At 31.9% G+C, this 24,940-nt stretch overlaps 3 protein-coding genes across 3 annotated transcripts; 1 reads left to right on the plus strand and 2 right to left on the minus strand.

Moving 5' to 3' along the window:
- The first annotated feature begins 406 nt into the window (after window positions 1-406).
- Window positions 407-1,696, plus strand: LOC136271482 (uncharacterized). The gene is given in 5 exon segments (XM_066071574.1): window positions 407-418; window positions 723-785; window positions 787-859; window positions 862-1,493; window positions 1,495-1,696. Coding segments are annotated over 5 exon segments (963 nt in total). The 3' UTR covers window positions 1,678-1,696.
- A 1,662-nt stretch (window positions 1,697-3,358) lies between these two features.
- Window positions 3,359-9,941, minus strand: LOC117681499 (heat shock 70 kDa protein 12A). The gene is made up of 4 exons (XM_034446330.2): window positions 9,525-9,941; window positions 8,117-8,341; window positions 7,046-7,190; window positions 3,359-5,637 (listed from the first exon to the last, which is right to left on the minus strand). Exons 1-4 carry the CDS (start codon window positions 9,846-9,848, stop codon window positions 4,472-4,474), a joined length of 1,860 nt encoding a protein of 619 aa, XP_034302221.2. The 5' UTR covers window positions 9,849-9,941; the 3' UTR covers window positions 3,359-4,471.
- Window positions 9,942-14,239: 4,298 nt separating this feature from the next.
- On the minus strand, window positions 14,240-24,061 carry LOC117681500 (heat shock 70 kDa protein 12A-like). The gene is made up of 4 exons (XM_066076133.1): window positions 23,689-24,061; window positions 23,367-23,588; window positions 20,737-20,890; window positions 14,240-16,437 (listed from the first exon to the last, which is right to left on the minus strand). The coding sequence occupies exons 1-4, from the start codon at window positions 24,016-24,018 to the stop codon at window positions 15,314-15,316; spliced, it is 1,830 nt and encodes a 609-aa protein (XP_065932205.1). The 5' UTR covers window positions 24,019-24,061; the 3' UTR covers window positions 14,240-15,313.
- Between the last annotated feature and the right edge of the window lie 879 nt (window positions 24,062-24,940).

The raw sequence follows: 24,940 nt of genomic DNA on the forward strand, positions 1-24,940 counted from the left end.
AAAAAATATTGCCTGAACATAAAAACCCTAGATACATAAGGTTAGCTTATTTCAAGTACTCTAACCACTGAGCCATTTTAGACACAACAAAGTAGGCTGTTTAAATATTATGTGCGACTTTGACCACGAATTTACGGACTTGTATTATTTTTTCAAAACGTTCAATTGTTGGGATACAAAATGATATATTTAATGTATAGTGTGTCGTCTCTCCACATTTTTGTTGATTGGATTCGGTTTTTCCAATAGACCTTATTTAGACTATGAGAAAATATGGAACACAGACTCACTCTATAAAAGAAAATGCCTTGAAGTTCTAAAAACTGACGGTATTTGCAGGTTTCGATACGTATACGCCTGTTTAAGTCAATATAAGTTTATAGGTTAAAAATCAATGATATGTAAAATGTATATTGTGGTAAATGATTTTTTAAAAAAAATATCAGATTTATCAATTGATATTTTAATTTTTCAGTAGCTTGTCCGACCGTGTATGGGCATTTTACAATGGTTCCAATATCTCAAATTCATCACAAACATTATTATTGTGGAGAATTCCTTCTTAAAATAACAGATAATTGTTTAGTATGTCCGATTCAAAAATCTAAAAAAGAGTTTAACAGCATAAAGGATAGATGTAGTTTCATTGAAATATCAGTTATTTTGCAATTGGAAAAGTTATTTGCCAAGGAAGATTTCCGGAATAAACTTGTGAATCAAAGCGTACACATGAACCAGCAGATAGAGCATTCCAATCTGGTAAATCTTACTGTGGAATAAAAGGGTCGACCCTGCTGGCTTACTCAATTGCAGATCTACGACTTTGTCAATAGCAATTGCATTGATTACATGCATTGTGTATTCTTGGCGTGACAAAACGTCTTTTGACACTTTGGTTTTCAAAAGAGAATTCGAATGAACACTTCTCCCTTTTTAGACATACAGACGAAGTAAATCGGCGGCTTGTAAAACTTAAACCATCGCTATTCATAGCAAGAGCACGAATGCCACTAAGTTAGTTAAAGTACTGAAAAACCTCTGAATATAAATCTTTCTTGCTGTATTACGGTCCTGTAATTTCCGTGGATGTACTGAACAACTCGTATTACAGTCGGTTTTTGCTTTAAAGTGAAGGCATGTACATATTGCTAAAATAGTCAATCAAAATGAAAGAGCTGAAGCATGCTGAAATCCTATTATAACAGTTTGTTATGACATTTGCTATACGTGCCTTGTATAAAGCTAGATATTTAACTCTGAATTTTCATCTGCTATTACATTTTACAGAGAATGTGAAACAACTTGGTCCTATTTGGGGTTATTCATGTTTTCCGTTTGAAGACAGAAATGGTTTTCTGATGAAACTTGTTAAAGGTACTCATCATGTACATACTCAATTGATAGATACGATGGCAATTATTCATGATTTGCTTTATCTCAAGAAAAATAGTATTGAACACGGATCGAAAGCAGAGAAATTACTGCATGTAATGAAAAAAAAATGCATTTAGAAAATGCATGGAAATAAGTGAAAATGTAAGAGCTTTAGGAAAATTTAAGCAATTAAGAACAGACGATTTATCGCCCAATGGTTAAACAGCGCTTGCGAACAGGTTAAATTCGCCGCCAAATAGAACATTATTGAAATTAAAAGAATTAAACTTTGCAGTGAAATAAAGTAAGAAACATTTATACAGTGTCATTTACCAATGAACCAACGACAAGTGAATATGGCATTATTCATTACATTGTAGTGCATACGATTTAGATTTTCCCGACACGTTTGCTATTGTGACTCCTCTATGTGACATAATGTATGCTGAATATCCAGACAGAAGAACTTCATTTCCTTTTTTAAAACAAAATTACGGTAGTGCAACAAATGACACATATGAAATTATTTCAACTGCCTTCAGATTTTGTACAGACATTAAATCTAGCAATTTCAGTAAAAAACAAATTAAGTTCCTGTGTATTTCCTTATCATCATTATTTGATAATATTGTTGTGTGCTGTCCACCAAACATGGTTAAGGAGTAGAATGTATTGCTCGTTTAAGGTGGCTCTATACACCACTTTTTGATGACGCAGTACGCAAAAAAGTAAATCTGGAAGCATGCTTTTCCGGTACTGGCTGATTTAAACTGAGGCGAGTTGTATAGGGACCGCTTTTTTAAAAAAAATTGTTAAATGAATAGTCTTAGATTTAATTTGTTAATTGGAAAAATTATTACTTTCAAGTAATGTGACTCCTTCAAATTGTGTCGTATTATTTATCGAAATAAACAATAAAATCAAGTATAATTTTTTAAATAGTTTCTTTCCGATATTTGATATCTTACCGCGTAGCGCAGTGGGTTAGTAGGTTCACTTCAAACCTGTAGGTCATGAGTTCGAATCCCGTAGAGGACAAAAAAAATTTTGATTTCCAAAATATTCTAAAACGTATTTTTTGGTTGAATACTGTGAAAGAGAATTCTAAACCGGTGAAAGTATCTAAATTATAATATACTTTATTCAACATTAATTTTGACAGATGTTCCTAACCATTATAAGGGGATGGGTGGGTGGCTTTGAATTTCTCTCGGGTTGGGATACATAGATCCTGTTAGTTAATTTTCCTCGTTATTTATTTGACTTAGTTTTGCATTAAAGCGAATGAATTCACATATATAGGCCTATAATGAAATATGTGTGTATTTTTCATTCCATCGTGATATTTAGGAAGTTTTCTTCAACTCAGAAATGAAAAGTCCCCAAGATGTTTGGGCCTTGGGACTGAGGAACGATAACTCTTACCTGCGGAACTTTTATACCAAATAAAATTTAGAATATTTTTTGTGTGTTTGTTTGCAATGATTTTCATTGAAATTTTTTATGTCTAAGTTATTGAAATACATTTTCTTATAACATCAAGCAGCGTTTTTTAGATGATTTGTCAACAGAGTAAGAAAATATGAAAAATTATGTTTTGGGGAAATACTAAAAAAAATTGCAATAATAAAATTTTGAATGTTAAGAAGTATTATATATATTTTTAGGTGCCCGAAAGAAATATCCATCATATGACCAAAAAAATTCTCTCAATTTGTTAATAGTTAACTTTTTAAAAATTATTTTACAAAAACACGAAAAAGTATTTAAAAATTCTTTAAAAATACCTATAGTACCCCTATCATCATTTTAATATTTGATAAGTATATGTTTTGTGGTCTTCTGTTGAAAATTGGAATAAACTGTGGGTGTATAGAGCCATCTTAAAAAAGTACGAGGAATAGTTTTCAACAACTGAAATAAAACAGTTTAAATAAATAAATGCTTCATAACATTTGTTGTTTTTTTTAAAATTTATCCTCCCTTATTTTCACATCTCTTAAAACCAAACATGAGTTTCACTTGTGAAATTTGGACTTAGACATCAGAGACATTTACAGCTTGTTCAAAATATCTAAGTCCAATCTCTACCTAAAAATCACATGTAATTTATGGACATATCGATTAAAATGAAAGCGGCAAGTCTGGGACAGTTGATTTACAAAGAAAAATGTTCATTCAATGTTAGAATCACATGTAAAAATAGTCCTTTCAGAGTAACAAATATATATTGCGTTGAATCTCACATTTGACAAAAATCAAATGTGAGAATTCTTAGGTTTGAGATTTGTCTCAAGTGTGAACTAACAAAACCATATGTGGAAAAAAAATTGCATAGCAATCTAACAGACAACATATTGGTTGGTTGGTTTGTTCTATCTGAACATTGATTATTATAATTGTTTCTTAATTGACTACATAATACGGATGACCACCTAATTTGTATTATTGTTTTAAAAATAGTTTCGCTATATTGTATTTTGTATCAAATGTTTAGTAATAATCGAAGAAACTAAACAAAATTAATGTTTGATATATTAATATTAATACAAGCACATAATCCCTGATGCATTACACATTTGAAAAGACACATGGTATATAATTTACATAGTTTACAAGTTTACAATCCAAGAGGTACAAATTTGGCTTTTGATGTATCGAATTATTTATGACTAAATTAACTTTCTTATTTCCTGATTTTAAAATTATGGATAAAATCTTTCAAAAATGAATCTACATCACCATGTAGAAACCATCTATGGATAACTTGCGATAGGATTATACGATTCTCTAGAGTTTTTGATTTCAAAAAGCTCCTCCGCATAAACGTTCACTGACATATTGTAATGACCAATCAATTACAGTTTGAGTGGAGCATGAAACATTATTGTTAATAATTGAATAACCCCGTGAATTATTTTCATCATGTCCGTTTGGTGAATAATTCTTTTTAATGGAAACATTTTCTCATATCTCATGATTGAATGATCCAGCCCTCTCACCCCCCCCCCCTCCCCAAAAAAATAAAACGACTCAATTTTGTTGGGGTTTCATATACTATTTACACATAATGCTAAAAACGCATTATGTTATTTCCTCATTGATATCTTTTCTTGTATTTAGCAGACAGAGACTGTTGAGGATCTACGTATTGGTACGGTAGATGTATATTCGGTGACAGTAGATCAAAAATGCTTTCATGTTCCATGTTAGTTCTACAGTTGTATGCCGTAACTTTGATATAGGTCTCCCCAAAAATAATCGATTCCTCGATTTCCGCATTCGTTTGACGCTCAAAATTTGTCAGTGGAACAACAACAATCCCCAGCTTTACGCAACCCGGGTCATCAACGTACATGGGATCTCTCTGATTTGATACAAAAACGCCACACTCCAGCACATTTTCACCCTGTTCCAGTGGTTTAAAGATTTGAGATTTTTTCATCCCAGGTTTAATGACTTCTCCTTTTGTAACCATTTTCAAAAATACGTCTCTGCATCTTTCTTCTCCGTTTACCATCTTCTTTCTGTCCAAAGAATATTTTGATTTGTCAAATTTTGGCCATATTTGAAAGCCATAAGTAAACCTTGCGACTCGGCGCGAGATAATGTCTTTGCAATGACCATAATACACTGCGCCTTTCAAGACTGCAAGGCTGGCATCGCAAGGAAATACTAGCTGTTTTGTTTTTTCAAAACGGCGTTTGAGCTGCCGTTGTACCAACTCAGATTCAGAAAAGCCCCCAACCAGCAAAACCGTTTGAACATCTGAAATAAGTTCATTATTGAACATTTCAGATAAATGAGCAGTGAGTTTATCTATCGTTGGGTTAAAGAAATTTTCAAAAGTATCTAAGGACATATTCAGCTTTCCTTGACCAGCGAAAATTTCTGAATCACAATGTTTTGATTTTTTTAATAACGCGTTCAGTATTGCATCATGGCTTTCTTTCTGTTTCATTTGCTCTTTAACTATCTCAGTTAAAACTAAGGGTATAACTAAATACGTTTTGTCGGTGGTCTTTCTGCTTAAAGATTCTCTTTTTTTAACTTCAAAGTTTTGCCAAAATTCTATATAGTCGCTGATATTATCTGGGTCACTTTTAAACGTTTCCATCACACTCTCTCCAAAAATATCCTCCAAGAACTGCCTATAGGCTTCATCAACATTGGTTCCACCCCATTCTCCACCACTAGCGGGCAAAAGCTCTGCTAAGGTCTTGTCTTCTTGCAATTGGTGTACTGTTATGTCGGCTGTACCGCCTGAATTACAAAGATGTATACTTATATGCAACTTCCGTTAATTCAGTCAGTGTTAAGATAACATGCATCATAAATCACAACTATAGCATATTAATTTGCCAATGGATATAAAAATACAACTTTTCATATTTAAAAAAGTCCTTTTTTTTTAAAGTTTAAGGAAAAATTTAAATGAAAAATTTTTGGAACGGTCAATAAAAAGTATTTTATACGTGATAATATCATAGCCATGATTATACATTTATTTCATGGTGGTGAGGGAAATACAATTAAAGATTTGTTCTCCCAAGAAAAATATTTCCAAAGCGCATCGCTCAAAAGAAATTTGATTTTGGGGGAATAAATCTTCATATTTCACGAACATTCAATTTGATGCAATAAACGTATTTAATTTATTAAACTGAACAACATAATTATGATTTCTTAACACACGTCGACTTTATGAGTTTTTTCTCTCCTTTTTTCATAAATTTGAACATAGACAGTTAAAGCTGCTTGGTCCAATTTAATATCAAATTTTGTGAATGCTTTTAAACGATGGAAATGCTAAGTATGAGTACAATAAAAGACATTGCAGTAGTTTTCCCTGTCAATTAAGCCAATTTTCAATATAAAAAAATTGATGTAGAAAATGTGTCTTAAGAACAAACGACACAATAGGGTACATGTAGCTCGTTATTTCGCCACAAATTTGGCAAATGAAATATAAAGCTGTGTACACTTTGTTCACTGATATTTCTGACATTTACTCTTTTTTTTACGATCGATCTATAATATGCGGATTGAATTAACCTAATCATTTGGGGTACGAAACCAAACGGTTCTATTTTCTAAACATTTCAATGATGCAGCTTGGTTTTTTTTCCATAAAGAAGTTATTTTATTTACTACGAATATTTTTCAACTTTGAAAGGAGACCGAAACTGCTGGTGTAAATTGGCAAAAGTCTAAAACTTATTATAATATTATTGGTTTGTATGGAAAATTATTCGATACTGTAAAAGCGAAAAAATCTGGCCACGCAGCTTTAAATTAGCTTTTTGATTTACAGAGACCAAAATGATTAAAATGATTGGTTTCATCATGTTTGTCTACATCGTATGCTCATATTGGTTTTTTCATTCCTATGGAAGTAAATTCCCAAGATTTCCGAAGAGGTGAAAAATGATATTTATTTTACGGAAGACACGACGTTTTGTTAGCTCTGTCACGTGACTTTTTATACCAATTAGATGTCTGTGTTATATAGAAAAAAATCACATTGAGGTATGATAATAAGCTTTGCATACATTTACTTTCTTAACTTGAAAAAGTAACGTCTAGGAACTATTGGATACACAAGGAGTTAGGATCAGGCAAAGTTTAAATTTACATCGCATGGTTATCAAGGTGGTTAACATAAACATACCACCGAGATCCACAACCATATATTTATGGCCAGGCCCTCCTGATGAGTGATCTTTTCGAATATCATCTAAATGCATCAAATGGCAGTAAATCGAGGCTGCTTCCGGTTCTAGAGCAATTTCGAGTTGGTTCTCGGGTATTCCAGCCTTAGTAATTGATAAAAATGTATAAAAACATTGTTACCTTCTTTTCTACTGCTAAATGTTATTTATAAAATCTTTGAGCATATCGTTGAACATATTTTATTGACTAATGCCAAAAGGATTGGACACAAGTTCCAAAAACTTAGAATGTCCTCTCCTTGTACATAATATATCAAACAGTGCCATACAATGCCAGTTAACATTGATAACAGTTATAGAACATGTAATGAAATACAAATAAATCATTAGTTTTAAATCTAGAATTAGGATGGATAAGAAAGTTATGCAAATAATTTAAAACCTTAGATAAATCTACCACACTTTTGTATAAATGTATGAACTTCTTTAAATATTTTTATGTTTTCATCATAATATAAAGTTTTGTCACCCCAAAGTAACAAATGTACATCAATTATATTCAGAAAGTTCAGTGATAAAAGATTATACATAAATGATTGTCTTAATAATGAATATTTTTTACAAACGAAGAACAAGTGATGTGCATCTTCTAAACTTCCACATGAGCACATTGGGTTGGCTATTATGTTACATCGGTAAAGATCACAATTGAGAACACAATTATGCCTTAATTTCGTATGAATGATATTTAAGAATCTTTTACCAAAAGAAAGATACTTAGGAGGTTTTGTATAATTGCTCTGTAGTGATTTCTTAAAAATATATAACGAAGTAGCTTCCTTGGTATTATTATTCAGACCATTCCACTTACGAATAGTGTCAGGAAAGAATGACTTGTTAAAAGCTTCTAATCTACATTAGAAGCTAAATTAAAATCTTTGATTTTAATACAGAAGGAATCTTTGAATCACAATGTGATCGAAATTTCTTTACTATTATTTAAAAAAAAGCAACGAATGTGTACATTTTGTATGAATAAAAACATAACGTTATATTTTCAAGAGAATTACCTTTATGGCAGCTTCTCGCATAAACATTTTAGCTGTGTCATCCCAAATTGCTGGTACAGTCAGAACAAAATTAATGTCACTGATCTTAAATGGATCTTCAATGAAACCTTTGCATATCGTTTTCAAGAGATGGTCCTTTAGGTATCGTATGCTGTGGGTAAAAACCAGCATTGCCTCCAACTCCCGTCCATTTTCGTCGTTGCACTTGGTCTCTCTATGAACTCTCTGTAACATAGTTCAAATGTTAAATTGAAATATTGAAGACAATGATTCAAGTAAATAAATACTTTAATTTTACATTGCCTTATGGGATGACTATTCAATACTACAGTATCAATATATGAAAACAAGAATTTTGCAATCTTTTTTTTTCTAATTCCGTATCCTCATCTTAAACCTTGTGTAAATTGAATGGTTTACACAAAATTCAATCTCAGTTCATTTTTTCCTATACTTTAACTATGTTTGCCTCTAACCATCTTTATGAGTATCTTTTAACATTTTCAGATACCACCACAAATAGCATTATGAAACTAAATTGTAACGTGTAGTTCTATACATTACATCAATGGCGAATATATGACGTACTGTTGAAGCGCAAGCGGGTTTTTCTGATCAAGAAGACTGAATTTGGAACATAATTTGAAATGGTTGTATCATCAATAAAAACGAACATACAATTATACACGTTTTGTGCAATGATTGCTACATGTACATGTACCCGCATAGCTTGCTTGAATTACCAAAAAAAAGCATTTAATTGTTTATATACTATCTTTCTTTGAACAAATTATTGAATTTATCGTTAAGATTAAATTAAAGTAACTAAATTATTGTTAATTTGTATCAGTAGGTTAGTTTAAAGAAATTGCCTAGTCTTCTTATATAGGAATTTGAGTCTAGCATCATAATGACTATTTCATGCAGTCGGTGATTTTTTAAGGTTGCTGGAGGTTTTGACCGATCGACTAGTTATAACTGGATCATTTTGATTTCGGCCATGTCAGTTTCTATTGAGCTGTGAATTACAATAGTTTCATTTTATTTTTTTTTTTTTTTTTTTTTTTTTTTTTTTTAGAAAAAGACAAAATACATGGTAGATGTAAAAATAAAAGTAGTGAGAAGGGAAAATGTAAATCTTGGTAAAATTAAATTATTTTTTTGTATAAATAATTGATTTATCAATTTATGAATAATTCAATAAGTAAACGAACAAAAATCATGGCAAATGGGTCGATTTAAAAACTTCAAAATGACGACTGTGACTAACGTTGTTATCATTACTAGAATAAAACAAGAAATATGCTTAATGATTGTAACACTATACCAATTTCTTTTTAATTTTTATATTTGACGTCAGATGTATCCATATTCTATACATTCATTTTTGCTGTGATTATATACAAACCTTTGATAATGTTGTTTTTAACATCATTTTGAATCGATGAAAAAAATAGTACTCCTTGCACGATCGACCTTCCTCATCGTCTTCTTCTGCAATATTTGCGTATGTTTTCTCGGCTTCGTATCCGAAAGAATTGAACGATTTGTCTGGATTTAACAGAAGAGCTGTTGGGGCTTTATATGACGCCAGATTGCCACCTTCCCATTTGTTCAACAGAACTTTTGTCCACTCCGAATCGAATGAATACGCATATCCTGAATATGTTGTTCCAAAATCTATTGCTGCCACTATCATTCTGGAAGACGTAGATTTCTTTTCCTTCGACATTGTTAATAATAAAAGCACACATACAGAGACGTTCTACGGACTTATTTACATCCACCTCATACATCTACTTTCGTTTTACACAAAAAAAGAAAATGGTCACCCATACCTGACACAATTACATGTACATATTAGATCAGTAAAATATAAACATTGATCTCAGTTTAGTCTGTCGCAAGCTATTGTTCAAAATCCTCGTAGTCTTCTTCTGTATAATTAATTTTTTTTGCCATGTTTTGAAACCCACTAAGCTAGAGGGGGCGGTTCAAAGGGGATTTTTTTTTATTTTTTCTCTTTTGATTTTAAAAACATCATTTGAAACCAGAGTTATTTATAATTGTGTAAATCGAGGATATCTTGGGACAGAGTATTATCATGGATGAATTGTTCATCATCATTTTATGTAAATTCTCAAAGTATCCTTTAAAAAATATGTATATGATATCATTATGGAAGATATACTGGCACTGTACCAGTTATCGGCTAAAATTTAACGTTTTCTTTTCGTAATCCCTTATTTCTTGATATTTTTGGATAAAATTTGACATACTTTAAAAAGTGAACTCCTTATTTATCAATCTGTTAGTTTATATCATTATTTAGAAACCAAAACATCTTGTTTTGTGCTTTTAAGCACGCCCCGAATTTGCCGAGTTTTTACGATTTACTGTACCAGTTATCGGCTTCGTGATAATAACATAGTAAAAATCCGTGTTCATGTTGATTTTATACTCTGCTAAATGTAGTTTGAATTATGCCCCTTGTGAGGTCAGGCTAAAGTATTCGGGGTCATGATACATTATAAACAAAGCTCATAAAATAATTCGTTTATTATCATACGGTAATACACCAAATCGTATACTATTCAATACATAATTGTGCAATTTGGCGTTCAATTGCGCTACGAATCTCTCGGAAATTCGTGAATTCCTTTTGTTTATACATGTTAAATGTATTGATTTTATATGTCAAATCAAAGAAAGGATATAATAACGTATCACAAAGAGGTAATTTTCTATTTTTAACTTATTACGTCACTCCCCCCACTGCTGAAAGTGCAAAGATGTAAAATCAGCGGTAAACAATGATCGTTTAAGCTCATGTATAAAACATATTCAAGAAAGTTTTCAAGCAAACTTACTTTTCTTTATTCGAAAAAGACGACTGAATTAAAAAATCTTGGATTGTCGCGTGCTATAAACCCGAACTCTCAGTTTAGCCGATAACTGGTCTTAGCCGATAACTGGTACAGTACCAGTACAATGTTCTTTAAGAAATCTCTTTTTTCATCTTCTCTTCAAATAGAATAGAAAAATAATTCTGAATTTTAAAAAAATAAATGATATTTTATTCACATTTATTTTATAAGATATTCACCTAATGCATTATATTGCAGGTAATTAATACAAAAGAATTGTTTTTGCAAACAGTGTGATACATGTAGGTCCATAGTTTCAAATTTAAGGAGTCTCAAACGCCAGTTTTGCGCAAAAAATCATAAAATGACAATTTCTAAAAACTCGCAATATATATCCAAATCTATAATATTGCAAAGTCCACACAACAATAAATATTGCTAACTTCAGCCTATAGCTTTGATTCTCGTTCATCAACATGTGCGTTGATAGTATAAATTCCAGCGATTGAGAAAGACCGCGAATTTCGACAAATGCTACATTGTAATGATCAAAATAGTTGGAGACAAAACACAAGTGCAATTTATTTATCTTGTCAGAACACTAATGTTGAATCTACAGGTGTTATCGATACATTATTTTATTAAATATTTATGAAATAATTTTTATCTAATTCCGCCGATCATATAGTTATAAAGGTGGCAACATTGCAGAAAAAAATACATAACCCACGATAGCGGAATTCCTCATGTCCGGATAATTTGACATACTCGTGCTCTTGAAATTGAATAATCTTTAACTATAATTTCTAAACAGATATGGTATGATTTGCCTCAGATGAATATAATTGCGTAATAGAATAGGTGCATGGGTTTAATAATTTTTATTAAAGAGGGCTGGATAATCTACAAATTAACCATCAGATCTCCCCTTTAATTATTAGTATGCCCTTTCGCCATAAATTACCAGTATCATATAGTGAAGAAAAAAATCAATTACTTATTAAGCTGTAAAATTTGAACATTTTCCTGTATCTTACAGAGGTCTGAAGGAGGTAAAAATATCCTTAGAATTGCCACAACCTTTTAGCCCTAGCTCTTAAGATTATTAAATAATTAAATTGTGATGGTTATTGAAAGATAATACATGTATTCATATTTAATTCTTGGGACAATTTCCAGAAGATTCTAAAAGCGAATTGGCTGACGTGTTCATTTATTATCATGTGGACATTGTCAAGCTTACAAATTAAAGGGTATGCATATCATGAATATGTCAACGATTAACAATTCAGGCACACGTGTTTCGTTGGGCATATCCTTAAAAACAAACGCACTTACTTTATAATTTTTATATATGCTTGATAATTTTTGTTGGATCTTTAATAAAATTGTTGAAAACTGCATTTATTGGTTTATTTAGTATATTTTCTAATATAATTTCTTAGTAACAAATTTCTAGATCTTGGACGGAACTTCCTGTCTGATTCTTTATCCTTTCTAAATTAAAAGATTTAACATAAACGATAATAGTTTAAAAAACGTAACTTCAAATAGAATTATCCTAAAACTAAGATTATCAAAGCAAACTACTCCACAGTGAATGAATCCGAAAATTGGTATAAATTCTCGCAATATCCGACTGATGATAGAGTAACTAATTATAATAGGTGTTTTTGCGCTATAAATCTAGACTAAAGCAACAGTATTTATGAATCTCCGCAGCCATCTTTACAAGTATCCGACAGATAAGTTATCAAAATTATTTTGTAACTTCTATTTTTTGTTGTTTACTTTTAATTTTGGTGGATAAATTTCGAATATTTTGAAAATAGCTAATAACAGCGCGAATACAACCAACTGTACGGATTTGACATTAATGTGTCCTCGGGAGAAAATTTACGTTTTAACCACAAATGAGAATATTGAAAAAAAAACCACGCTTTTTATTTTCAGAAACATTTTATTTTTTAAAAATAACATATAATTGTTACTATTCATAAGTACTTGTTTTCTGTAGTGTTCTGAAACATGCATTCTGAAGTTGCATATTAGAATAGTGATCAAACAAACACTCCTGACCGTACAAAGTCGATGTAAAAGCGATTTAAAATGTGAGTGTTTTACAGTGAGCACATTTGACAAACAGCTACATAGATAGAACCCACGTGACTGTTTTAAATAATTTATTCCATACGTAGGTTCAACAGGGGTCATGCAGGTAATTAGCTTTTGCTTGCTAAAGGATAATTCTTGAAATTTTCATAATTTTTTTCTTTTTAAGTACCTGCCTAATGTTGTACAAACTTCTTATTTTCACAGAAATTTTCTAAATGTATAATGCGTCTTCCGTCTTTTCCCCAATTTTGTTCACGGTTAAGCTGGCGGTAAACAACGGCTTTGAAAGGAATGCCCATCCTTGATGTCTTATATAAAATCACGAATGTCGGCTGACCCCTACTATGTTGTAAAGCTTCGTGCTTTTTATATACACTAAATTGAGCGCTAAGACGTGAAGATTCTTATGATTAAAATATCAATAGATGATGTGAGATAAGAATTTATGCTTAACTTAAATCTTTAATTCCTCACTCTTTATCGGGGCCCATAAGTGAATTCGAGTTTGGTAATTTTGCGTCAGAAAAAAACCCCTATGCAATTAATAACCTATGTTAATGCTGCAGTGAAATGCTACATTAAAGTATGGTTACTCTTTGGATTCATGTTTGGTTCTGAACAAGACTTTTTTATACTAAATGTATGTAAAGGTATGAGAGGTTCAAGTTCAAGTTCATTTATTTCACTCATAACATATAATGTTACATGAGGTGCAGAAGAATTATATACAAAAGTATAAGAAAAGCAGGATTTACAAAAAGAAACAGAATAAAGTAAACAATGAATTTGTTATAGTTGTTACGAAGGATGACCGAGAGGGACTGAGAGGGACTCAGGCCTTAACAAATGAGACATTTTCTAGAGAATCATGTGGTATAAACACATCAAACATAATGAGCCACTTAATTAGTGTATAAACACAACTGTCAGGCCCATTTAAAACAGGTATGCAACCTAAACATTATTATTAAATTTCTGTCTGCTATTCTCCTGTTATCCTTATATACCTGTACATCCATATGATTTTTTACATTTAGTTGTACCGATAAAATATACTGCTTAAAGCTGAATTTGATTGAAGAACTGAACTGATTATGACACCTTTTTAAACTTTTAACTTGAAAAAAAGTATTTGAAATGTAATTGAAAAGTAATTGAAAATACATGATATTTTTTGTATTTAAATACATTCAATTACTTGTAATTGAAGGGAGACCCAATTACAAATTACTTCCAATTACTTTGACAAATGTAATTAATTACACTCAAGTACAAATACTTCTTTCAAATACCCCATCCCTGGATTTACCTGATTTCCTTTCACACTCTGTGCAAGTAGTCAATTCCCTTATATTAATCTTGACATTTTAATTATTAATTGAATCAAAATCATATGCTGGTAGAAACAAACTTTGTTATGTATGCATGTGTATTTTGTTTGTGTCTATGCCAATGTACATGTCATACATGCATGTATATTAAGTATGTACAAGCATACAAGAGCAAGATTAATTTATAGTAAGTCAGTGAATTTACTTTTTAAACTTAGGGACAAATCACCCAATTTCTACTCCTCCCTCATCCCCTCGCCCCCATTATATACCCCCCAAAAATAATAACTTTCATGACAATAATAAAATTATATTGCTGATAATGTACACTTGTGTACAAAAATGTATATACACCTGTATAATCATATTATATTAGAGAAATGTATCAACAACATTTATTATAAGTTTATATGTCTTATATCACTTGTATCTGTTCTTTCTTTTGTGAAAGTTGTATTTAGATAAAAAAAAAAATCTTGACATTTCGCTGCAGATGTCGTATTTAACCTGCCAATGAAATAATTTTAAAAATAAGCCTGTTAAAAACAAAACATGTTGCCTGGAGTTAAAATGTGATCAAAGTTTCGAGTTCGAAATAGTTCAATGTCTTAATAATTGGAACAATTAATTCATAGATAATAAAGAAATATAAAGTGAACATGATGAATAAATGCAATCACAATTGAGCAAACAGAATTAAGTTTATAATTCACGACTTATCATGGCGGACAGTTTTTATAGTATTCTATTATTTGGATACATGCTACAGTTCATGCAATACAAGACCGGTTGATCAATAGTCAGATGAAAACACAATGCATTATTACTGCCTTATTGAAATATTAATCATCAAAAGAAACATCTAAAGCGGTATGCTTTCTGATTTAATTATCTGGCAGATTTATGTCCGGTGAGAGTAGATCAATTACGATTTCATGTTCCTCTTTAGTTTTGCAATTGTATGCAGAAACTTTGATTTGGGTCTCCCCATAGGTGATTGATTCCTCGATTTCCACAATTTTTTGACGTTCCAAATTCGGCAATGGTACCAAAAGCGTACCAATCTTTACACATCCCGGTTCATCTGTGTACTTGGGGTCTCTCTGGTTTGATACAAAAATGCAACACTCAAGCACATTTTCAACCTGAACCATCGGTTTAAAAAAGAGAGATTTTTTCATTCCAAATGAAATGGGTTCTCCTTTGGTAAACATCTTCAAGAATACATCTCGACATCTTTCTTTTCCATTCACTATTTTCTTTCTATCACGAGAATATTTGGATTTGTCAAATTTTGGCCAAATTTGAAACCCAAAAGTAAACATCGCGACGCGGTGCGAGATAAGGTCTTTGCAGTGACCGGAATACACTGCTCCCTTCAAAACAGAAAGACTTGCTTCATGTGGAAAAACTAGACTTTTGGTGTTTCCAAAATGTCGCTTTAATTGCTCTTGTACTAAATGACATTCAGAAAAGCCTCCGACTATCAAAACTGTTTCAATATCTGAATAGAGTTTATCTTTGAACATTTTGGACAAATGAGCGATGAGTTTATCTATTGTTGGATTAAAGAAACTTTCATAAATATCTTTTGACATTCTTAGTTTTCCTGGTTCAACAGTTATATTTTTATTACGATATTTTGATTTTTCCAATAAAGCGTTCAGTAGGTTATTTTGGGATACCCTCTGACTCCTTTGCATTTTTAAAAATATTTCACGTAGCACTAAGGGCGTAGCTAAGCGTATTTTGGTGCAATGATTAAAACGGAAACTTGAAGATTCTATCTTTTTACTTTCTAAGTAGTACCGAAATTCAAAATCATCGATGAAATATTCTGGATCACTATTGAGTGTTTCGAGCACATCAGTTCCATATATGTCCTCAAAGAACTGTCTGTAGGCCTCATCAATATTGGTTCCACCCCATTCCTCACTACTAGCGGCCACAAGTTCCGTAATTGCTTTATCTTCTTGTAGTTTGTAAACCGTTATATCCGTTGTACCGCCTAAATTAACGAATGAAATTGACATTTTTCAGATTCTACCAAATATTAATCTCTTGCTAGATATTGCTATCTTGCACTTTGTTTCAAACGTTCATATTCATATAAAGCTATTGACAAAACTGAATATATATATATATACTTCATATATATTTTAACACGAAGAAAATGATTCATGTACATATTCTGTACGCTTTCCTTGAATGTCGTTATACGCTTTCAGGTGCATACATGTACTTGCGGAGTAGATTTGATACATAGAGGGACATTTATTCAATTACAATGTATATCTGTCATGGATATTCTTAAACTTCTAAATTGTGTTTTATTTCATATTTCTGGGAGTTATTTTGCGTGAATAAATGTCATCGGTCGAAACTGGTTTTGGCTATTATGAGTTATATGTTGTAGTGGACATCTGACTGATAAAGAACCTGTAGTAATTTTTCAAGATTTTAGAGAATAAAGTCGTTTTTCTACAATTAATAGTACTGTAAGAACAGATTATGAAATATCCCACCGAATTAATTTGAACCAGGATTTCATTAAATACCAATCACAGCGTGCCCCTATAAAGAAAGTGATGTATCTGACGGACTAAGGTGTTATAAAAGCAGTGGTATTATAGCATTTTATTTGTCTTAAATGAATTCCCTTCGTAAACATTCAAATTGTATATGCATTTAATTAATAAGGTACTGCCTCTCTTTAAATCTTGATCCCCGATAGTCAGAAGGGTTAAGCCACAATGAGGGGTCGAATTTTTACATAGAAAAATATATATATGAAAATCTTTAAGAATCTTCTTCTCAAAAACAATTGGCCAGAAAATCTGTAACTTGTGAGGAGCACCCTCAGGTGGTGTAGATTTAAGTTTGTTCAAATCATGATCTTTGGGCGTAGGGTTGGTGTAAAATGAGGGTCAAATCTTTTGAAATAAACAGAGGAAAATCTTCTCTAAAACCAAATGGCCGGAAAAACTGTAACTTGTGTGGAGGCATCCTTAGGTAGTGTAGATTCAAGTTTGTTCAAACCATGATTCCAGTGGTAGGGTGAGGTCACAGTAGGGCCGGGGGGGGGGGTAAAAATCTTAATTAAAAAAATATTCTCATATTTAACTCAAATGTTATCACATATATTACTTATATATAAGCATCTTAACATTTGTTGATTCTCAGTTGTTTAGACTCTGGTCCCTGGACAATTCATAGGCCACAGTTTGATGTAGGTAAATATTTATATGAACAGTTCTTTTAAATCTTCTGTAGACCTGCAGTGCTCAATTGTGATAAGACTATGAAATCATCCAGTTACAAACGGGGCTCAATGTTAAACTTAAAAAGAATTTCGGAGAATATTTTGATTTTTTTTTTTGCATATCATCTATTTAAATATATATATTGTCCATATATTTTGTGAATGACTCCATAAAGCTGGTTTTATTATAGCTTTTGTTGCTCAGGTGAGCGATTTTTTTTTTTTTTTTTTTTTTAAGATTAGAAACTTTCCTTAAGTTGCCTCATTACACCTTGAAATAGTTTCTCAAATCAGCAGAAAATAACTTGATTATGATAGAAAGCATGGTGGATAAGATGTACATATATCAAATAGGCAAAAAAAATGTGCAATTTTAGATAAAAAATGATATTTTCAAAAATGTCATTCAGTAAACATAAACAAAAGCCCCAGGTGGATTCGAACTCATGACCTGCGGTTCACAAGCCCGATACTTTAACCACTGAGCTATGACGATATACATCTAAATCGATTGATACAAACAGTTTAACAAAACATTTAAATCGCCATCTTGTGACGTAGTGTCTTAAAAAGTATAAGTCTCGGTGTAATGAAGTACCTTAAATCTGTTTTGGGTTTTAGCTTACCTGAACCAAAGGTTCAGGTGAGCTTTTCTGATCACATGTTGTCCGTCGTACGTACGTACGTCCGTGTGTCCGTCCGTCTGTAAGCTTTTCACATTATTTACTTCTTCTCTAGAACCACTGGGCCAAATTTAATAAAACTTGATACTAAATATCCTTCTGGTAAGGGAATTGTAAATTCTTAAAATGAAGTGCAAAACCTTTTTTCAAAGGAAATAATTGCGAAACAGGGAAAATCCTAAGGAACATCATGACGTCAGACATATCTAAGGTTTGACAGTTGCCTTTTCTGAAACAGTGTAGGTAATGGGAGCAAGAAATATCAAGATTTTTTTAATAAAAAAAATAAACTGATGCATGTTTAATGTGTTAACATTTACATTCACGATTGATGAAAATGTTATATGTGTATAAGATGTAATACACAACAGTGAGCATGAGTGTTCATGTAAAAGGTCTGTTCACCATGCAAGTAATCCTGATTTAAAACTAGATTAGCCACATTTAAACGGTGGAAATGAGGATCATTGCAACAAGTTGTTACATATTTTCTATTATGGTACAATGTAAGTAATAATTGCTGTTGGATTATCATTCTTAACAAAGAATCATGAAAGGATTAAAACAAATATATATTCAAATAGCTGGAATACTGAAGAAACTAAATTGCCGAAGCGGGGTGTGTTCCGATTTTAGATCAATTGGGCGATTTCATTCATCTTGAAAGGGTATATAACTCGGGTGTCTTACTTAACTTACATTAAACAATTGCTAGTCAAGTGTGTATGTTAATTTGATAGATTTCTTCTAAAACATTCGGTCCAAAGTAAAATATTTGTAGATGTTACAAAACAAATGTAAAAAAAATTATTTGACCCCCTCCCCATGGATTTATGCCAATAGAGATCATTCAAACCTCGGCCATTGCGTGAATGGTTAAGCAGGACTGTGCGCTATAAAATAACTCATTCGTTCACCGTCTCATTCATAGTTTTTGCGCGGCGATTGGTAAACAAGTCCGAATTGGGATCACATGAGAATACTCCACTGCAGACCGTGTGTACACATCACAGGCACGTGCTGCACCCCCCCCCCCCAATCATTTTTCGCAGCAGACACGTTTCTTAACTTTACACATGAAAAATGGATATGTCAGTGATATGCCCTCCACTTTTTCAGAGCACGTTATAATTAATACAACTGAAAATAAGGAATTCTAATTGAATTGAATTTTACACTGACCCCTTTCCCCCATGGATTAGGATTTTCTTTCTTTCTTTCATAGTTTTTGAGAATTTCGCACTTTTTTAATTGTTTGTCACGATGTTTTGGTTGAAGCTGCCTCCCCCCCCCCCCCACACACACACACACTTTTAAAAACGACGCTACGTGCATGAATATCCTTTCCTATTTCCTATGGTTGAAAACAACAAAAATGCCTTTAATTTTGCATCTTAATATAGCAAATACGATTTAAAATTTTACTGTTTTATCTTCCGCTTTCAAGCTTACGTGAAATTATTTGATACATGTACATTCTTGAAATAATTTGATATAATGATTTAATTTTAAGTGATATACATGTACATGCACTAGATCGAAGAAAAATACCAAAGTTTTGTCTTAAATATGCACCCTCCGTTTATGAATTTATAATAACAAGCAAAAATTATAAGATAGTTTAATTGATACATGCATGCTTCCAATGAATAATTTTTTTTAGTCAGGCAAGCTTCATAGCCAGCTATTACTTGGATATATAGTGAAGATTCTAAATTGTGGCCCCTGGACAATTATGGGGCCCTAGGAGGGGTTCAATATTTATTAACATAGAAATATATGAGAAAACTGTTTTAAAATAATTCTTCTTCTCAAGGACTTAAAAGCTACAAATTGTGAGATTAATATGCAAGCATCCTGGGTTAGATTCTTAAATAAAACCGTGAGCAATAATAGGGCCACAGGAGGGATTCAAAGTTGAACATAGAAATAAAAGGGAAAATGATTAAAAAACTTCTCAAGAACTAAAAGGCTACAATGTGTGAGATTACTATGCAAGAATGGTACAGATAGTGTAGGCTTTAAAAATTGTTTAAACTGTGACCACCGAACCAATACTCTGGCCCTTAGATGGGTTAAAAGCTCAACATAGAAGTACGAAAAGGGGGAAATGACCAAAATCGTGACCATGTCTCTTTAATGTAATGTCAAATCTTAGAATATAATCACATGTATATTATAATAATCTTAAAGAGTTTCATGCTTAAATTTTTCAAAAAATAATGAAACAAGGAACTGTTGTCCACGTGAGCGATCTGGCCCATGGGTCTATTGTTTTGTTTACTTATGCACTTGTGTCTATACAGCCGGAGGGGGTTTGCTTCTAAATCGCAATGCCTGTAGCCACAGAAATTACACTTACCAATGTCTAACACCATATATTTTATTCCCTGCTTTCTAGTAAATCTGTTAGTTTCGTCATTTTCTTGGATATGGTCTAAATGCATCAAATGGCAGTAAACTGAGGCTGCTTCCGGCTCAAGAACAATTTCAAGCTGATTATCAGGTATTCCAGCCTAAATTAAGAAAGTAAACATTGCAATATGTGTATGAGCATTTAATAAATGATTTATTTGATTTTTATCATCTACAAATCCGATTAAACCTAAGATCAATTTTATTAATCATCTAAATTTAGGGGCCACGCATGTTCATCGATTTTCTTATGTTTCATAATTCAGTAGACTTTATTGCAAGAAAACCCTTTTTAGACCGGTGCTGTCATAATTGTTAAAGCAGAAAATGATGGGGAAATGAGTTTGATAACAATTTGTTAGTGATGTTAAGGTGGAATGCTACACCAACATTTTATTTTATAGATCGTTTAAGTATCATTTCTGAAACACAATTTCGTTGTTTAAAGAAGGACACATGTTCTCAATTATTTCATACATTTTTGTTGTATTTTTATGAGAAAGCTGAAATCTCTTTTGGTTGCAAGAAATACACTGCAGAGATTGAGATTTGGTGTGAATAAATCCATGATATAGGTATCAAATAAATCATGTCCAGTAAAGTCCCGACTCAAATGATGAAGAATTTAAATATATAGCAGTTTCACCCTAAAACTAGTATGCTTGCTTGTCATGTGGTTTGTAAATTAACTGAAAAGTTAGGTTCAACTGATTTCTTGGCTGCAAATGGAGAAACATTGTTAATTGATATTTTATTGTAATATAGATAGGGATCAGTTCTCTTTTAATCAGGATCAGTAAAATCTTGTAAATAAGCAATACTTCTAAATATTCGCCAATTTGATTCAATTTCTTTTTTAAAAATGATTGTCGTAAATTTCTTGTCTATACAAGACGTAATTTTTTAAAGGTTTTATCCATAGGTTTGAAAAATATGAGCAAAAAAGTTTTATTTAAAAAAATAATACGTTTTATTGAATTTACTATACATGATTTTTTAGATACAATTAACAAGCACTTATTCACACTAAATTTTAAACTCTAGAGTGTGTTACTCGCAGTCAAAACAGACTTTCCAATTTTTTTTTATAAAAAATACAAAAAACCTACAAAATACTTCAGAACATATATCCTTCTTTAAATAACAAAATAATGTTTTAGAAATGATACTCTGACAATCCATAAAAAATTTGGTTTAGCATTCCACCTTAACAGTTTTAGGTATCTAAAATTATACAATTATTGTACATTGTGAATAGTCTGCCATTTGTCGTCTTAAAGTTCTGTTACAGTGGCAACTGATACATTAACTAATAACAGCTTTATAGAGCCATGCAACCTTTTTCATCAAACATAGTCTCAAAGATTGCATTATTTGAAGAATATTTGAAGAAAAAACGGTGAAAAGAAAACAACGAATAAGCAATGCTGTTTCGCGTAGGTTTTGTTGCGGTGGACCATCGTCATTGCGTTATTGCTTAATCATCATCGTCGCTTCGATCCTTATCGAGCTATTTTTTAAGGAATGAATTCAATATTTATTTGTTTTATACGATATAAAATGGTTTGGGGCAGTTTACGCTTTATAAACCGCGAAGCGGTTTATAAAAAAGCGTAAACTGTTTCAAACCATTTTATATCGTATAAAACTAATAAATATTGAATTCATTGTAAAATGGTTTGGGGCAGTTTACGCTTTATAAACCGCGAAGCGGTTTATAAAAAAGCGTAAACTGTTTCAAACCATTTTATATCGTATAAAACTAATAAATATTGAATTTATTGCTTATAATTTAATTTTTTTTTACTCTTCATTGTAGATAAACTTGTCATTTGATCTTTAAAATGACGTAAAATTGTACAAAATTCAAACGTAACGTCAGGCGTATTGATACGTTTTTGACGTTAGTCTTACTATGACGTAGGCAACATTCTTTATACGATATAAAAATAATTTTTAAGCCAATCAGAAAGCACGTTACAACCAGAATTAAATTATATCAACGTCATAGCAACTATTGTTTTGCCTCGGACTAGAATGTCGCGACGTCATTGGATGAAACGCGTCACGTGGCTGCCTTACAAATTTCTTTAAAAGGCAAGCGTCAAAATTTATAGCGCAACATGGCGGACGTAACGTTATTTGAACTGATTTTCTACACAAACGTTTGTTTACATATCAAACTTTGGCTCCGCCTCGCCTTCTATGGACTTTACCGACCACACAAATTTATTTAAACAGTCAGTAACAAACCTAATAAGTAATATTGTGCAACAACGTCATCGTTATTGCATTAAATTATATCACGCTATAACACCATTGGCTCAAATTTTAACATCGAAGGTGCTGTAACGCTATCACCTACGTAAGGTGGTCTTATACGATATTTAATTTCGAAATTTGTGATAATGTATGTATTATACTTACAGTGTAAAACAATCTAATTAAAATTTGATATTTCACGCAGTCGTATTTGATTTGACGCTGTGAGAAGTAGGCTCACATCGACATATCAAATACAGGAGCGCAAAGGTTGTATAATTTTTATAAGATTGAGTGTAAAAGTCATTGCCTCACCTGAATGGCAGCTTCTCGCATAAACACTTTTGTTGTCTTGCTCCAAATTGCTGGGACCGTAAGAACAAAATCAATGTCATCGGCATTTATTTTATCGCCAAGTTTTCTTCTTAAAACTCCTAAAAGATGATCCTTTAGGTATCTTATGCTGAGAGTGAATATAAGCAGTGCCTTTGCTTCCCGTCCGTTTTTGTCCTTGCAAGTTGTCTTTCTATGAACCCTCTTTAGAAGAAATTTAATACATGTTTCATAATTAGGAAGTGAAATACCAACATTATAATGAATTTAATTTTTTTAAATTCTTAAATAAGTATTTACAAACCTTTGTAAAAGTCGCTTTCAGCATTTTCTTAAATCGATGAAAAAAATAGTACTCCTTTAACGATCGGCCATCATCATCGCCGTCTGTGGTAATATCTGCGTAGGTTTTCTCGGCATTATATCCAAAAGAATTAAACGATTTGTCTGGATTTAATAGGAGAGCAGTTGGGACCTTAAGTGACGCCATTAATTCTTGATCTTCCCATTCGTTTGTTAAAACACATGTCCAGTCTGATCTAAAAGAATAAGCATATCCCGAATGTGTTGTTCCAATATCTATTGCGGTCACTATGAGTCGGGAGGACGTAGATTTCTTACTTTCTGCGGACATTGTAAATCGTCAATGTGAAATCATTATACTTCCTTTACTTGTCTCTTACTTTCGTTTCTCCTGAAAGGTAAGGAAACCCTTTCCTGACGTATCAGAAATTGGACTATTTCAATATGTTTAAAATACGAGATAGGAGATATGGACACATACCTTTACACAAAACAAATGCTAAATAAGAGGACATGAATGTGTCAATGATGAAATTGTCGATGCAGTTTGATTTAAACCACCCTTTAACTTTACTGAATGTAAAGAGAAAGGAACGGTTTTTAATCAGACTTGTTTGCTGTGTTGTGCTTTTCCTCCGTATATACTGGGCTGATGCCATTGCATTCCGAACACTTTATGTAAAAAATGGAGGCTAGACCATATTTCCTCTCAGTGACACACCATTCGAGTCTTAAAGGACCCTCGATCAAAATGTCTAGTTCTATCACTCTTCTTTCCCCGTTCCATACATTGGCCTGACTGTCGAACTCTTCTGTTGTCTGATTTTCTTCAACACTTTCCTCTTCTTATTTTTTGTTGAAAAGTTTTAAATTGAATAACTTCTTACTAGTTTTTGCAGAGATGATCCTTCCTTTGTGTCGCATTTTCAGAATTCAAATATTGAATCCATGACAGGTAATGGTATTATGACGTAATTTTATATACATATATGACATAAAAAGTAGAGCCATTTCCCGCAAAAATGAAAATTTCTATAATAATAAGTCAGACGCAAATATCTAACTACAGAAGAAAACAATTATAAGGATTGACAACTTGTCATAATATTGTTTAATTTTCTATTGTTACGTATATATAAAGTGTGAAAATGAATTTAAAGGGAGCACAACACCTTCTATCAATTTCTTTATATGTATTATTAAAAAGACTGTTTAAAAAAATGTATTAAGTAATCTGTTTGATTAATATCAGT

Source organism: Magallana gigas, chromosome 2 (assembly GCF_963853765.1).
Source record: "Magallana gigas chromosome 2, xbMagGiga1.1, whole genome shotgun sequence".
In the NCBI taxonomy this organism is placed as follows: domain Eukaryota; kingdom Metazoa; phylum Mollusca; class Bivalvia; order Ostreida; family Ostreidae; genus Magallana; species Magallana gigas.

Excerpts from the sequence above, each read along its gene's own strand:
- LOC117681499 (XM_034446330.2), bottom strand. The coding sequence starts at position 9,848 with ATGTCGAAGGAAAAGAAATCTACGTCTTCCAGAATGATAGTGGCAGCA. Across the intron at positions 7,191-8,116 it reads TGCGAGAAGCTGCCATAAAG|GCTGGAATACCCGAGAACCA; the intron begins GTAATTCTCTTG and ends TCAATTACTAAG. Across the intron at positions 5,638-7,045 it reads TATGGTTGTGGATCTCGGTG|GCGGTACAGCCGACATAACA; the intron begins GTATGTTTATGT and ends TTTGTAATTCAG.
- LOC117681500 (XM_066076133.1), bottom strand. The coding sequence starts at position 24,018 with ATGTCCGCAGAAAGTAAGAAATCTACGTCCTCCCGACTCATAGTGACC. Across the intron at positions 23,589-23,688 it reads TGAAAGCGACTTTTACAAAG|AGGGTTCATAGAAAGACAAC; the intron begins GTTTGTAAATAC and ends TTTCTTCTAAAG. Across the intron at positions 20,891-23,366 it reads TGCGAGAAGCTGCCATTCAG|GCTGGAATACCTGATAATCA; the intron begins GTGAGGCAATGA and ends TTCTTAATTTAG.